The sequence below is a fragment of the Hyaena hyaena genome, unplaced genomic scaffold, assembly GCF_003009895.1.
Source record: "Hyaena hyaena isolate Hyena2069 unplaced genomic scaffold, ASM300989v1 scaffold_159, whole genome shotgun sequence".
Taxonomy (NCBI): Eukaryota; Metazoa; Chordata; class Mammalia; order Carnivora; family Hyaenidae; genus Hyaena; species Hyaena hyaena.
Window position 1 is genome coordinate 2,236,902 of NW_024080791.1, and position 17,019 is coordinate 2,253,920.

At 35.6% G+C, this 17,019-nt stretch overlaps 1 protein-coding gene across 2 annotated transcripts in view; it reads right to left on the reverse strand.

Annotated features, from left to right (window-relative positions):
* PDE1A (phosphodiesterase 1A) overlaps window positions 1-15,188 on the reverse strand; it is a 322,853-nt gene extending 307,665 nt beyond the window's left edge. For both annotated transcript variants that reach the window (XM_039239650.1, XM_039239651.1), the window contains exons 1-2: window positions 15,102-15,188; window positions 14,768-14,878 (exon numbers count right to left, since the gene is read on the reverse strand). In XM_039239650.1, the coding sequence (XP_039095581.1) occupies window positions 14,768-14,868 (101 nt within the window). In that variant the 5' untranslated portion in view covers window positions 14,869-14,878; window positions 15,102-15,188. The remainder of the gene's footprint in view (window positions 1-14,767; window positions 14,879-15,101) is intronic.
* Window positions 15,189-17,019: the final 1,831 nt, after the last annotated feature.

A 17,019-nucleotide genomic window follows, 5' to 3' on the forward strand; every position in this document is an offset into this window, starting at 1 on the left:
CTCAAATATATCACATGCACCTTGCCTGACCAGTTGTGCTCTGGTTTCCCCGTGTTTGGGATGCCATTGCTTCAGGCCTTGGCACAACTCAGTCCTCACTTCATTAAGGTCTCTCTCTGCCAGCTGATACCGCGGAAAGCCCTTCCTTGACAACTCTTCTAAAATTGTCACTTCTGAAACTCCCAGACACTTTCCCACCTTACCCTGTTTGCTTTTATTAAAATAATATTGCATGTTTATGTGTTTGCTTGTTTATTATCCACCCTGCCATCCAAATGTAACTCCATGAAGGTAGGGATCACGACTCTACTATTTATCATTGTATCCATGGGGCCTAGAATAATGTTGGAGCTCCCTATGTGCCCAGTGATGAATATTCATTGAACGAAAAAGTTAAATTGTATTAATAAGTCAGTTGAATTGAGTTAATCAAATAATATTAGCCCTACTTTCCAAAATACCTCAATATTTTTACAAGTGTCAGTAGTGTGCTGATGAACTTAAGCTACAGCTTTACTTCTGAATGACTCTCATTCTTAAGTTAGTTTTAATCAATGGCTAAGACTTGACTCACACTGAGTAAACTAGTGTTTATTTTTTAACTCACAAGACATATACTTAACAAAATAATCTGAATTTATTAGGAGATGATTTTTTTATTTCCTAATTTCTGAACTTAAACACTTGATCCTTCTAGAAAATTTAAGTTTATTTGGAAATATGTTCCTACTTCCAAAGTGTTCTCAAGTGATTCCATCATATTTCTTGTTTTCCAGGTGCTATAGCTATCAGTAAATTAACCAAATTGTCTAATAATAAGAAGTAGACATTAGCTATTTTAGTATAGACTTAAAAATCAAAGAACTATAATAAAGGTAAACATGAAATACTTTTTAGCATTGCATATGGTTTTTTAATTCAGAAAAATAAAATAATTTCTGGTAAGGAAAAGAAAATTTGTTACAATGCCTTCTGTAAAATTGAGGGAATATATATACAATAAAGTCATTGTATGTGTAAGTCTAATGCCGAGAATACTTCAATCTTTTAAACTGAATATTAATACTTTGGTTGTGAATTTCATTTTGGAACATTCAGTCAATAAGTGTATGTTATCTCTCCTTAACCCACGATTCCATTCTGGATAGATGGGTAGCCTTTTAAAGGGCATCTTTTGATACACATTTTATAAGTATTTACCCCAATTGAAATATGATTTACATGACAGGATGAAGTCAGAGAACAAAAATTTTAAATGACAGTTTGAAAATGATGACTTTAGTTCAAGCTTTGTCACACACCTTGGACTTGGTGTCTGATAAAAAATAAAACTCAAGATCTGTTAAAATTGCACAACCACATCATGAAATGTCAAGATTATATTTCTTTGTAAGTTTCTCTGTATGGCTCTGTACAAACAGAGGATTTGTAGTCTTCAATTCATAGTGGACAAATAACTGGAGCCAGGAAGTTAATATGAAGTATTTAGCCTGATGGCTTCTAAGTTCTGTCAGCTTATGTTCTTCTGTCTGACTCACTATAGTTTGGGAACTTCAGCAGGCAATTAACTCTCCCAGGATAAATGAGTCGTCACTCACCAGGAATTCCCTGGGCTTCAAGGTCACATGAGGCCAGAACACTCACTAATGACTAAAAGATATTCTCAACACAATCCTAGCTATTCAACCACTTAATGAAAGAAATTTGAGCCTTACTAGGATATGAATGGTATAGAACTTAGGCAATTAGATTCTGGGAGCAGTCATCAATCAATGTTTGAATCATATGGTTACCCAGAGTCAAATTTAATCTCATATTTGGCACAGAAATGGGCAAAAACAAACATACTGTCTTACACACAGTTGAGCCACAAAAGAAATTTACAATAACAGCTACTATTTGTAGAAGTTTATTGTATGCCAGACAAAGGGTCTGTACACTTTGCATTATTTTTACCCTCCACAACAATCCTCTGAGAGTCTCAGTTCCTTTTTATAAGGTTTCTCTTCGCTGTTTTTATCTGTGACATAGTCACATCTCCAGCAATATCTACTGGTCAAGTTCTAATACTCATTCTCTTCCTTTCTCCAGAAACAGTTTAAATACCCTCAAGAAAAGTTTCTTTATCTTCCAGATTGAACTAATGTTGTTGCTGAACAGCTACAGCTTTAGTAGATACATCATTCAAACGTAAACTTGTTGCATACAGCCTATTGTTTTTTTCATATTGAAACATTTTTTAGTTCTCACTTCTTGCAATGTACTTGCTAGGCAGTGAGGATACATAATAAGCAGATGCATTCCACCTTTTTCCTCTTGTTACCTCTAGAAGAGGAAGAGAAGGATTACCTAAAATGCAGAACAATTAATGGACAGTAACAGTAATACATGAAATACAAAAAGAGTATCTAGAAGGGTCACCTAATCTAGTGTCAGATCATCATGAATACTTTTTTTTTCCTCTGGCTTTAATGATATTCTAATTAGGCTCCAACTTTCCCACCTGGTCTTTCAGAAATTCAGCTTCAAGATGCTTACAGTCTCACAGGTACTTCCTTTTCACCAGCCTATACTTCCTTTTGCACTTAATTTAAATTCAAAATTGTCTCTACACAAACGCCTTTGTCGTATTTTTTTAAGTGAAGATTTTGCCGGACACTGTTCTCTTCACCAATAAGACTTCTGGCTTACGAAAGTTAAAGACGTCTGTTTTACAGAATTTAAAGCTGTTACTCCATCTTTGAAACCAAAGGAGCCAACTAAATTTTTATCTTGATTCACAGAAAAATTGATAAAGATTGGTAATAGAAGAACTAATGGTATATGTCAGTTTTAAATAGGGAACTATTTTATATACATCATGAATTGTGAAGACAAAGCAATACAGAGTTCCAAAAATATACACAAAGGGTATTTCTTTAATATATTCAAGCTAATTGCTTAAGGAACAAAGAGAGAGGAAAGGAAAGCAAAAATTTGGTCAGACTGCTTTCTTATCAACTCTATATGGTAAGAAAGGATATGTAATAAAAGAAAAGCTGAATAAAAAATGAAAAAAAGGAAAATTTATATACAATTACAAATTAAGTTAAGAAATTTGTAACATATCATTTTATGATATTTGATTATGCACTGTTTGCTCACAAAATACAGGTAACAAATTAAACTTAACTATTTCACATATGTGACTTTCTCAGATGAATACCCTAAAATTTAGCTAAGCTTATCCAATGTAGCTAAGTGATACATATCCCAAATCAGCTCTTGGCTGATACATTATTCACATACTACTTATCTAGTTTCCACAATTTGTACCCCCACTGCTTTGGTTCCATCCTTTCTCTTTTTTTTTTTTTTTTTTCCCTATCACTTACTCCTTTGACCCAATCAAAAATTAGCAAATGTTTCAGAGCTTATGAATGTGAAAATTGAGGTCATGTTTTTCTTGCCCTCCCCTACATAGGTAAAGATAAACTTCTACTGGAGTGATTCAGATAGTGGAGGAAACACTTAGGCAAGGAGGAACAAGATGGAAAATCACTTTCTCCTATTTCATTGTGGTTGCAAAGAAGAGGCCTAGAAGAGTAGAAACTGGGCCTTTCCATGCCCTGAATGACCTGTTGTCAGGGCAACAGATGTGTGGGGAGTCCTGGCCTTCCCAGTGCCTGTTGCCAGGGTAACAGGATATGAACCATCTTTCCTTATGCAACCAGGCAGCTTCCTTGCCTTATTCTATGTTTCTTTCAATTTGATAGGAAATTATATTTGTTCACAGAAACCTAAGAGCAATGCAACTTCCACACAGAGGTCATGGAGAAATCATGTTTTAGAAGAAATACTGTAAAGACATGCAATTGATATTGTTGCTGGTGGAAATAAGTGGAAAAGAATTTTATTAAACTGATTTTCTGAAAATAGAGACTTCAATTTTTATTTTAATAATATTTTCATTGAATCAAAGAAGTAAATGATAGGAAATGATGAGATGGAAAAAAAAAAAGTAGAATGGTAGTGGGGGAAAAAAACTGTGAAAACCAGACAAGAATTATCTGAAAAATTTAGAAACTAAGAACTTAATTTTGAGTGTATATCAGTTGGATGTTTTTGTTCAACAAACCGTCTTGCAACTAGTGGCCAAAAACAATAAGCATTTATTATTTCCTTAAGACTTTGAGGAAGTTAGGCAGTCCCAGGTGACTTCACTCACATGTCTGGTGGTTAATGGTTTGGTTGGTCTAAGAGAGGACTCAACTGTAATGGTTTATGTCTGCTTCACATGCTCATCCTCCAGTAAGCTTGACCAGGCTGGTAAGAGAGTTCCAAAGAATGGCAAAAGTGAGTAAATTCCAATGCATAAACCCTTTCCAAATATTCATTTGTGTCACATTTGCTAAGATCCCACTGGCCAAAGCAGGTTGCATGACAGTTTATGGGAGGGATGATCCACGAGTGGTTACTGGAAGTCACAAACTGGGCCATATTGCAACTGTGAACAACAGCGTGGAAGAATTTCTGGGAAATAGAGAGCTCTTTGGAAAACTTGAGATATTAAGACAGAGATTTGCTAGAGGATGAAATATTACGAGGGTCACATTTATAAAGACACTTTTTTTAGTTGATACCAGTCGGGTGTACTAGAGATTTTGAGAGCTCTAAAGGTTAGAAAGGAAGTTCTTAACTCATCTAATAACCATCTCCAAATGCAGTCTACAAAAGAATGAGAAAAATGTTGTGTGTCTTACATAGTTTATTCTCTCTGTGGGAAATGAAACAGAATAAACTCCATTTAGATGATTTTTGTAAAATAAAGGGAGAAAAGATTTTGCTCACTTTATTTCAGAAAAGAACTTTACTATATGCATAAAATCTTTTAAAACAAGAAGCAGCAGCATAGCAACTATTAAATACCTAGGCTTATTTTTTGAGAGAGACAGATCACACAAGCACGCATGCAGCCAAAAGCAGAAGAGGGGTGAAGGAAGGGAAGGAGAGAATGAGACAGAGAGAGAGAGAGAGAGCGAGCAAGTAGGCTCTACATCCATCACATAGCCCAACACCAGACTTGACCTCTCGACACTGAGATCATGATCTGAGCTGAAATCAAGAGTCAAAAGCCTAACTGAACACCTATAAAATACCTATAACCTATTTTAATCCATAAAACACCTGGCTTTATTCTTATTGATAAATAAAAATCTCCAGGGACAGACACCCAGATTTCTCTACTATGCAGTTTTTCTCTGTTGTTTGAGATACCAAAGGCCAAAAAAATTAATTTTGTAAGTGTCCAAGCTCTGAAGGGGCAAGAGGGTTTAGGAAAAGCCAAATTCCTTTCAAAATACTAGCTAGGATCATTGTTAAAATAAGCTGATTAAAAAGGTAATGGTAGCGCAGGTCTAAGAGGAGAGAGATAGAACCAGGGAGTTTCTGACATCTAAAGCATATGCCAAGTGATAACTCCCCTTGGAGTATGCAAAACTAGGCAAACAGATGGCAGGATTGTGGAAAAATCAAAACAAGAGAATAGTTTTTGATTCCTGAAATGTCAGGTTTTATAGTGAGTCTGAGCGTTAAATGGAATTATCTCAGTCAGTGTTGATTGGAAAAGGTATGGGCCTAGGAATCTGGCCTTCCCCTTACTATCCAGGACACATTAGTCAAGTCATTTAATGTCTTTTGAGGCTGAGTTTTCTCATCAGAAAACCTGGGTATAATTGTGCTGAACCACACAGATCAAAAGAGAAATCTTTTAGAAATTTTAAAGCACAAAAAAATTATAAAATATGATTAATACTATGATTCAATTATGAGTTTAAGCTAACTAAAAAATATGACTGATGCCCAAGTTATTCAGTGTTTTCTTATCCTTTCCCAACTGCAGTTTATTTTGAACCAAGTCTTAGAAAGCCCACTTTTAAGTGGACCAGAGTCAGCATACTATGGCTTTTCTAATACAAAGTCTATTTTTATTTTTTTCTAAATCATCAAGTACCTGTTTCATACAGAATTGCAAGAATCATTTGATCTTCCACTTGTATGCAGAGTTTACTTACAGCTGACCTCTGTTTTCTTGCCCTGTGGACACTGTACTTAGGACTTTACTGTTTTTTTCATGACTCATTATAAGCATATTTGAGTAGCTATAAATAAAAAAAAAAAATTACCTAGCAGGAATTATCTGCATTGTGCATTCCCAGCCTATTTAATAAAAATTTATGTTTTTAACCATATTATAAAATATAAAATAAAATAAAATATCTTCAAACAACTTCAGGAAAGTAGTTTAAAAGAGAAACCAGAAAGGTCATAATGTTTCATTTATATGCCTCTCATGACCTATTATCACTTTTATGTGCTTCTTTAACAATAAATAATCATGCCTAATATTTGCTGAGATCAGATATTTGGAATACTATGATTCTCATGAGCCTTTAACATTATCATCTGTTTAATGATGTTAGTGAACAGTCCCTTTCCTATCCAAAAGGCTTATAGCGCAGACCTTTCGGATGGGAATCAGACTTGCTCAAATATTTACATTCGATTAGCTGATTGAAATATATTAGTATAAGGAACAAAATCTAATACTGTAATGGTAATTTGGTATTTTCTAAAATGAATCAGCAAAAGGAAGGACTATGGGACATGACAGTAATTACTAGGAAGTCAACTCCATTGTGAACCAGACCTAGACCGGGATAACAAAAGACCTAAAGAATGATTTTCAAGCCAGAGTGACTCAGGAAATCAGATTGGCCCTGGGTTATACATGATTATAGAGCCCTAAAATCAATTCTAAGTCCACCACATGACACTGAATAAAGGGTGCTGAATCCATCAAGACAATTCTATAGGTGAAACTCAAGGCCAGCCCACTTCTCTTCCTCAGCTCTCTCTCTTTACATACCCATCACTCCTTCCCCAAGGCAATGTAAATCCTTGAGTATAAAAACCTGGGAATCTTGGTAAGAGCACTTCCACTGAACTAATAATATAAGGTCTTCCTTTTCTCATCTTGACAACTTGACTCTCTCTACAGATTCTGACAAGAAAATTACTTGAAAAAATAGAAGTCTGCTTTTGCATATAATATTAGTAATAATAATGATAACAGCTAGAACTCTTGAATTCTGGCCACTATTCTAAGATGTGCATAAGATTCATTCATTTAATCTTCACAATACCTAGGAGATAGGTAATAATATCATTCCCATTTTACAGATATGGAAACCTAAGGCATCAAAGAAATCAATCAACTTGGAGAAGATCATATAGCTGTTAAACAGCAGTGTTTATATATATATAAGAATAGATAAAATTATGGAAATATTAACAACCCCAGTATTTTGAAGAGATTACTATGTGCCAGGTATTGTGCTATATTTCTTTTTCTTTTAATATTTATTTTGTAAATAAATATTACAGAGCCCATGTGTGGATGCATGCAAGCAGGAGGAAAGGCAGAGAGAGAAGGAGAGAGAGAATTCCAAGCAGACTCCTCACTGTCAGTGCAGATCTCAACACAGGGCTGTCTCATGAACCATGAGATTGTGACCTGAGCCAAAATCAAAAGTCAGATGCTTAACCCCTGTGCTACACTGCTTATATACATTATTTTATATAATTTGCATTAACTTGATTTTGGCAATATCTATCCAGATACCCTGATCCAAATGCTTCCCTTTTAAGCAGAAGGACCTTCAATTGAAAAAGCCTCTCAGGCCTCCCTTTGCCACTTTTCACATTCTTTCACAAAAGCGGAGGAGTAACATCTGGTTGGTGTGTTCTGGATAAAGAATTGGATCTGGTATTGCAAGCAGAGAGTGAGGAAGGGATATTCTGCTTGTGGAAAGCATAGTCTCATCTATTGGGGGTCATAAGGCACATTTAGAAGGGCAGATTTTGCCCCTGCTGAGGAGACACATCATTCATTAACCCCACCCCCACCCCAATATCGCATGAGGTAGATATCAATTTTTATCTACGTCTCAGATGAAAAGTCTTAGATTTACCTTCTAAGATAAATCATTCCTATCCAAAATACTTTCCCAAGTAACTCTTGATCACATCACCTTGTGCATTTTCTTCAGGTCACTTCTTACTCTATATTAACTTTTTTTTATAATTCACCTTTTTGATGTTTGTTTCCTCTACTAACATGTAAGCTCCTATACCTAGACTAGTGTCTGACATAGTACACAACCAGTGGGTATTTATTGAATAACTGAATGAATAAAATAATTAGATTTTACAAATAAAGAAAGTAAAGTTTAGAAAAGTTAATAGATTTTCCATGGTCACAGAGCTAAAGGACAGATGATATCAGAAAATACCTGACTGATTCTAGAATTCAGTTTTTAATCTCTAAGGTATTTTACCTCAACCATACCTATTCTATAAACATAATATTACATAAGGACTGAGACTTTATATTAAGATTATATTTACACACCAGAATAGATTTTTTTGAGGTGGTCTTATTTTTATAACTAAAGGACACATTTTTAAGCTGATTTTTCTGATTAATCCATCAAAACTATCATATATTCAACAATGTGAGAATAGAAACTGAGATTTATCAACAATTTCCAAAAAAGAACATAAACATTCTTCTTTAACATTTGAAATGAAACCACTATAAGCTCTCAATATCAGAGCTTTGTCAGAAAATTGGTGGGCTAGGCATGTAAATAGGGGTTAGATGGAAGGCAGTGAGTTATTTAATGGCTAAAGATAAAGAGTATCTACTCCAATTCTGCATAGAGTGGCCAAGACTGGCTCCAAACTAAACATCCTGTCTGTGTGAGAATGTGTGTGTTGGGGTGCAGTGGTAGGGGAGAGGGTAAGAATATAAAAATGGTCATGGTGATTAATAACTCTGTTACTCTGTTACAGAAGGAATGTATTAGTTTCTTTTTGCTACTACATCAAAATTACCACAAGCTCAGTAGCCTAAAACAATACAAATGTATTATCTCCAGTTCTGTAGGTCAAAAATTTGATTCAAGTTTAACTGAGGTAAAAATCAAGTTTTTGGCAGAGTTGCATTCTTTTTGGAGGCTTAGAGAAGAATCTGTTTCTTGCTTTTGCAAACTTCTAGAGGTTGCCCACACACCATGCCGCTAGTTTGTTTATTCCATCTTCAACATTAACAAAGACAAGTTGAGTCTTTCTCACATCAGAGCATTCTGACCTCTTCTTCTGCCTCCCTCTTCCACTTTTTAGAACATTGTGATTACATTTGGCCCAACTGGATAATCCAGACTGATCTCCATATATTAAGGTAAACTGACTAGCAACCTTGATTTCATCTGCTACCTTAATTCCCCTTCAACATATTCACAGATTCTAGGGATGAGGACATGGACATGTCTGGGCGGCAATTACTCTCTCTACTATAAAGTCTATGGACTAAGTTTTAAGAAGCACCACTCTGCATTCTTTCTGTGATCTCTCTTGGTAACTATTTGGAGAGTGTCTTCTTTTTTGTTTTGAAAGTAAGATGAATAAAAGCCTTAGAGGTAGACAAATCTGTATTTAAATGGAAGCTTCACCAGACACTAGCTATTTAGCCAATTTAGGATAATTACTTTTTGAAATTGTTGGAAAAGTAAATAAGCATATAGATATGTTATATTTGGAAAGTTCTGACAACTAGTAGATGATGAGCAAATATTACTTCCCTCGATCTTGTCCATGCCTACCTATTCTGTGAATCTCTCTCTATTCCTCCAACCTGACCATAGGCTCTATTTTGGCAACCTGACTGATCCTCTAACTTTTATAACCACTGTAAGGTTCCAAATTTTATTCATTCATTCATTGAAAATGATTCATTGCATGATCTCCTACATGCCAGGTATTGTGCTTGGTGCTGGGGATCCAAAAACAAACACAATGAGCATGATTTGTGCCCACAAGAATTTGTGGTCCGATAGTGAAGGTAGATTTTGTTATAAAAAAAGAAGTCCAGGTTACTTTATGAGCCAAATACAGGAAACTGACCTAGTAAGAAAGGTCAAAAAAGATTTCCTTTGTAAGTGAAATTTAAGAAGAGATCCTTGAGCATTTCTTAATAGTGTTCTTTATTAGCATTTTGAGTAGGACAATTCTTCCTGACAAAGGAATTTCCCAAGCTCTGGAGGACATTTATCATGCCTGAACCCTGCTGCTCACTGAATACAGAAACATCCTCAGGCACTGCAATAACCAGAAGCATCCCCACACATCTCTAAAAGCATCACAGAGAGCAGGAGCAGCCCTAGCTGAGAAAGGAGAAAGGAGTGGCTCCCTTGGGAAGAGAGAACAAAATGAGTAAATGCAGATGGTTGAGATGCAACATTTCTTTGGGGCAACCTTGAGCCTGACTGGGAGGTGGCCACATAAGGAGAGGCAAGAGAGGAGGCTCTAAATGTCGAGCAGGTACAGGAGCACTCTGTGAAGAATGCTGAACTTTGAAAGGAAAGGACTAGAGGTAGGATAGTAAAGTCTAGTCTATAATGCTGCTTTATCCTAAAGCACGATTCAGTTTGGTACCCGGCTAATATATGAATTCCAGCTAATAGCTCCTGTCATTTTACCTGTTTTGCCAATGTTTATTCTAAATATGTATTTCTGCTACATCTTCTTGGTGATGAGGGTTTGGGCAAGTGCATCTGAGAGCTGCTCAAAACACTGCGCTCTTTAATTAGTTACTTCAAAAAAATTTTTTTAATGTTTTTTATTTATTTTTGAGAGTCAGAGAGAGACAGCATGAGCAGGGGAGGGTCAGAGAGAGAGGGAGACACAGAATCCAAAGACAGGCTCCAGGCTCTAAACTATCAGCACAGAGCCCAACGTAGGGCTCGAATCCATGAACTGTGAGATCATGACCTGAGCTGAAGTCAGACGCTTAACCGACTGAGCCACCCAGGTGCCCCTAATTGCAGTTACTTTAAATTTGCTATAGGGTTATTATACATTTCTTCCTTTCTCCTTCACTCTCTTCTTCTCTATATTTTATGCTTCCATTACTGATGATTGTGTTTACCACTCATCAGAGGAAAAAAGGAAAAAAGAAGCTTAAGTCTTTCAACTGTTGCATACACAGTTCCAGATCTTAATATCTGGACATTTGTTTAGATACAGAGAGATATGGAGAGAAGCATCTATATGAGCAAAGTTAATTCTCAAATATTAAGTGAGGTTAGAGGCACCTGGGTGGCTCAATCCGTTAGGTGTCTGATTCTTGGGTTTCAGCTCAGGTCACAATCTTGCTCTTCCCACATCAGGCTCCATGCTAGCAGCACGAAGCCTGCCTGAGATTCTCACTCACTCCCTCTCTCTCTGCCCTTCCTCCGCTCACTCACTCTCTCAAAATAAATAAACTTAAAAAAATTTTAAATATGTTTTTTTCTTTTTAAATCCACAGTTGTGGAGCAATTTTACATTAAAAAAAAAAAAACGGAACCATGATACAGAAAAAAGAATTCTTTCTAAAATTGGGTGGGGGCGGGGGGGTGGGAACCGCATAAATGAAAACAAATACAAAATATTCAAATCAATGTTCCTCATGGGAATCAATAAACTTAACAATCTCTGCAAAGACTAGTGTTAGAAAAATGTCCTTAGTCTGTAGAAACTAGTACAGGTCCCAGAGTCACAGAAAACTTCTGAACCAGAAATTTCATTAGATGCTGTGAGGACAGAAGAAATAGAAAGTGTTTTCCAGGTCCTAAACAACTGACAACTTATGGACAAGTATATGACTCTTTTTAAATGTTGTATATAAAGAGCATGATACCACAGGCATTTGCTAATGTTTCCAACATCATGGATGGTGAGTCATAGCGTAGAATTTAAATTATCATATTGAGAGATAAATTGGTGGTAGAAGATGGATTGAAGAAAGCTAAAGAAAAAAGTCATAACTATAAAATAAAATTAACAGAATAAAGTATGCAAGTCTACATCACAAATGGGAAGAGGAAAGTGTTTCACTTTTGATTCCACAAAGGAATAAGAAATTTCTTGGCATATCACTGAATATGGTGTCTCAAATATTATATGAAGGAGATTTAAAATGGACTCAATGAAAAAAATCAACAAAAAGGTAGAGTAATTGATATTTTAATTTAGTTTACTGATGTTTCACATGTGTTATAAAATTTTAAAAATTATTTCTATGGACTCAAAAGGGCATTCTAAAGTCTTGTGTTACATGATTACTTACAAAATATTTTCTATAAATATCTACCTACAGTAGTTCGTGTTTCCATATTTAAAGTATATTTGAATAAACTTTATTTTACTCTAACCTTTGTCTCTATTTTTATTTAACCTGAAAAAATGTACATATTATAAACCTACTTAAAAACAGACTCTTGTGTTGAATTAAATCAATATATCTTTGAAGTTAGATACAGTAAAAGTAGAAAACAATCATTTTCCAAATATCTAAAAGTCTTCATTGAGTATTTTTTAACTAAAAAAATTATTGCAAAATCATTTCATAGCTTTCATGAATAACATAATTTTAATTGCCAACTCTTAAAAAGTGAAATTCTAGCAGTAGAGATTTTAATAAGCTAAAAATCCTGTTTGAGTCTATATTACATTTTAAATAAGCAAGACAATTTCAGCAATAGAATAAGGAGACCCTCATATCACTGCTGTGAATGCAGACTATACAAGAGACCATAATTAAACAATTTGGTTGTCATTAGTCATGCAGATTTCAGATTTAGAGCTGCTTGTTTTGACAATTCTAAACCTAGAATACTGGAAATGTCTTAAGTCAAAGTACAAGTTAAAGTAGTAGTACCAAAATGCAAATTCCTTCTTTCTTTGATGCAAAGGCAATCAGTCATTTCAATCAGTTCGGTAATAATAATTATTTTTTAAAAAACTAGTTTCAATAATTTTTCCCCTAAATGTTCCTTCAGTGGCTCTCTGGAGACAAAACACCATATTTACTTAATACATACATGATCTTACATCAATGCTGAAATCAAATAATAAAGCTCTACTGTTGACTACTCTCTACTGAAATAAAATGAGATTGATCTTTGAGATCACTTGATAAAGTGAAAGTCAGATAACTGCTCTAAAATGTCAGGTAAAAACAAAGTCACTTTCCAAATTTTTTAAGACATATGCATAAACTCACTACCATACATTTTCATACATTTAAGTAACTACAGAAAAATAAAACAAATACAAACAAAACAAACAAATAAGCAAAAACATCCTGTCCTGCTAAAGGGAAGAAAATCTAAAATAGGTTGTAATATGATCTATAATTTTTCCGGTACAGATGTTCATCTACTAATTAGGTTAGGACAAATCATCTGATGACTACCAATGTTTAATTTTCATCTATGCTAATTAATTTTGTAAGCTGTTACTTTCTTTCATAGGATTATTTGTTTCCCTAGAGAACTACCTCACCAAAAAACTATAATTTTGGATCTTCAGTGGATCTTGAAAACATATTTCTCTAATTCATTCATATGATGTAAGATGGCTTCCTTTTTAAAAGTTCTTCCCTGTTAAATGTTGTTTGCATTATTAGTGTGCTCTATACTAGTGCACTGCAATGCCATGTGTTACTTCAAGTGTAAAAAAATATACAGAGAATACTATTAAATATATAAACATCATTAAATACATTCAAGTGGAGGAAAATGGAAGGAATTTTTCCTCTAAACAAAGTTTGACATAACTTTTCTTTAAAAAAATCATAGATATCAAAACAGTAACATTAAATTTACTCAGATGTTGCACTTTATACAATAGTATGTAAATGCAGCATTAGAAAAATGAACCCTAGAAAAATCTCTCTTTTTCATGGCATAGGACTCTTTCAGCTATGATTATAAACAAACAAATATATTTTCATTTGAAATCTGCAAATATGCTAAACAATTACAGGCCCGTATATATTCATAATGCACATTTTTATCCAAGTATTAACCTGATTTTTAAATTATAATTAAAATAAAGCATGTATACATAGGGTGCTGGAACACTAAACAGAGATTAGTAGCATACACAGAAAAAGACTTAAATCCTGTTTAAATAACAAGGTGAATAGCAATGCAATTAAAGTTTGACTCAGGTACTTACATTTCATGTTTGACATAAGCACATCTCTTGGCCCAACTTAGTAAAGTATACTGTATACCGTGAACTATTGTGTACTCTCAGAAGAAGTGAATTGGTTAATTTAAAGCCAAAACTCTCCAATAAGTTTGGCATGCTACTAGTGTTTTTACCACATTTTTTCTTAAATAAATATTATTAATTACAAAAAAGAAACAGCACAGTGGAATATAAGTATTTATTAGCACATTAATTCTGCCCTTGTTTTTTCAAAAGCTAATCACAGAGAAATATGTACCAGTAGTAATCTTTTCATTTTTCTGAAGGAAATTTTATTTCTGCAAGTACCCTGGCAAGCAGCTTTTCTAGTTACTTTTCTGTATATCTAAACCATGTATCTAAAGAATATATACAAAATGTATATAAGAAGCCATGTGTTATAACAGAGAAGTGAATTCGCAGAGTTACCTTACTCTATATTAAACATACAGGTACAAAAAAGACTATCCATCCTTCAGGCAAGTTGTTAGCTGAGACTCACATTTTATTTTTTAAGAGAAAACCTTGCTAAAGGAAACACTAATCCACAAAGTCAGATATTACGAACAATTAGTCATGTTAATACTCAAATTTTGGGTGGGGTGATGGGAATAAAAACACAGAACCAAGCAAAGAGCTTACTCACATTCCTTTCAGGCGTTGCCACATTTTTTCAGTGTGTTCTCCTATGAGATACTTAAAAGGGGTGTTTTCCAATTCTTCAATTTCTGTAGCCGTAGACCCCATGATGGTATTCCTAGGGCAATATAGTTACAGTCAGTTCCAGCAGCTAGAACAAGCATTCCTCAGTCCACTACAAATCTCAGTTATACAGTAGCATCTCTCATTTATCAAAATATTGCAGATTTACAAATCTGAGGGCAGCCTCTGCCAGAATTGCTACTGACTTTGACAGGCATATCTACTGCTCACATCACCCCCCTCCCCAAGCAGACAGCAGTATAAACAGATCCTCTGACCTCACAGGAACAATCCGCACATGTGAGCCTGCTACTGTACTACTGACCGACTGAGCACTCCAGCTCTCCCCAAAAGCAGCTCATCTGTTACCGTTCGGTGCACTGAAGCACATCAGAATTCCTACAGTTTACAAGATCTATTATGCACAAGAGAAACGTGAATGACTTTAGCGCACCAGAAGAAGCTGAATTCCTCTCTACCAATAGAAGGAGGGCAGGATGTAATAAGAAAGCAGATGGAAGGAACCAGTGTCAGCAGCACCACCCTGAGAAAAAAGTGCCTGCTTTAAATGCCAAGGTTTTTGTCTTTTCATTGATCGGGAACCAACAGTTAAAGATACATCATGCCCTAACAATAAACGCAATAAAAATTAATGGCAGCAATGAGAAAATAGAGTCATGCAGAAGACAGAGCACAGAGCTCCACAGGTTGTTACTGAAAGACTATGTACATCAATGATGCTGTAATCATGCTTATTCACCTTCTCCTAGCAACTCCACACAGTAGGTAACTGCCAATTTAACCAGGAAGAAACACAGGAGAAAACACAGCAGCTGCACACAGCCTGCTCCGTGAATCCTTTGGGAGTTACAAAATAAATAAAATGAAACTAGTGTGGATGCGTGTGTGTGTGTGTGTGTGTGTGTGTGTGTGTGTGTGGATGCGTGTTGAAGGAAAGGGGGTGTGTGATGGTGGGGGGAAGACGAAAGGGAGAGAAATGGATGCTGGGCTGCTTGTGCATTTCAGAAGAAAAATGAGAGAAAGTGAACATAAAGGGAATCAGAACTGAGTCATCTGCCAAGCTCCCAACACATGGTGAGCTTTCTTTGAAACAAGCACAGACCCTGAATATGAGAACAGCTATTGCTATCCTCAAGCTGCTAAGAAAAATACACTTAAAAGCACTATCTCTTTTTGCCTGTTTGGAAAAACAGATGTAGTTTTATTAGTCCCTGTAAGATACCTTACTGTTACCTTGAGGTTTAAGGTAGAGATAGTCACAGATAGAAGAGACATGATAATATCTCATATTTATTGAGTATTCAGTCTATGTCTGACACTGTTTCTAGTACCTCACAGTTTACCATTTTAAAATTCTTACAAAAGTGCTATGAAAGGTAGGTAATATTGTCATTTAACAGCTGAGGAAATGGAGAAAGAGCTATTTCCCAGATTTAAAGCCAGCCCTTTAAAATGAACACTACCTATGATTTTACTAAGGTCTTCCAATATAAAGTCACTATGTGTGTCTAAACACTGAGCGCATCTAGTGGTCAAAATCATAATATACGGAAAAAGCATCTTTGCAAATTTTTATAGAAAGTGTCTTCTGGGACGCCTGGGTGACTCAGTGGTTAAGCGTCTGACTTTGGCTCAGGTGATGATCTCACTGTTCCCGAGTTAGAGCCCGGCCTCAGGCAAGCATGAGCCCAGCTTCAGGTGACCTTGTGTCCCACTTTGGTGAGTCCTGCTTCTCTCTCTCTCTCTCTCTCTGCCCCTCCTTGGATTCTCTCTGTCTCTGCTCCTGGATCCCCCTCTGCCACTCTCTGTCTCCCCCCACCCAAAAAAAAAAAAAAAAAAANAAAAAAAAAAACTATCTTCCTGTCTTCTGATTTACAAATTAGAAGAGGTGAGCTTTTCTGTGCTATTCGGGCAGAGTTATAGAGTTGTACAGGTGTTGTTTCTGGGTTCCCATAATAATTTCAAAGGAAACTTTCACAGTGTCAGATGTCTGCAAACGATGTCCTCAAGTTCCTTGCATCAGGAGCCCATTTCGGTGGCACAGACCTTGACTTCTAAATGAAACCACCATCTACAGAAGGAAAAGTGATGGCATTACCTCGTAGATCTGAAAAGGCCCTGGGAGAAGCTTTCTGTGTCGAAAACCTGGCTGCCCTCAGGACCATACTCTCCAGG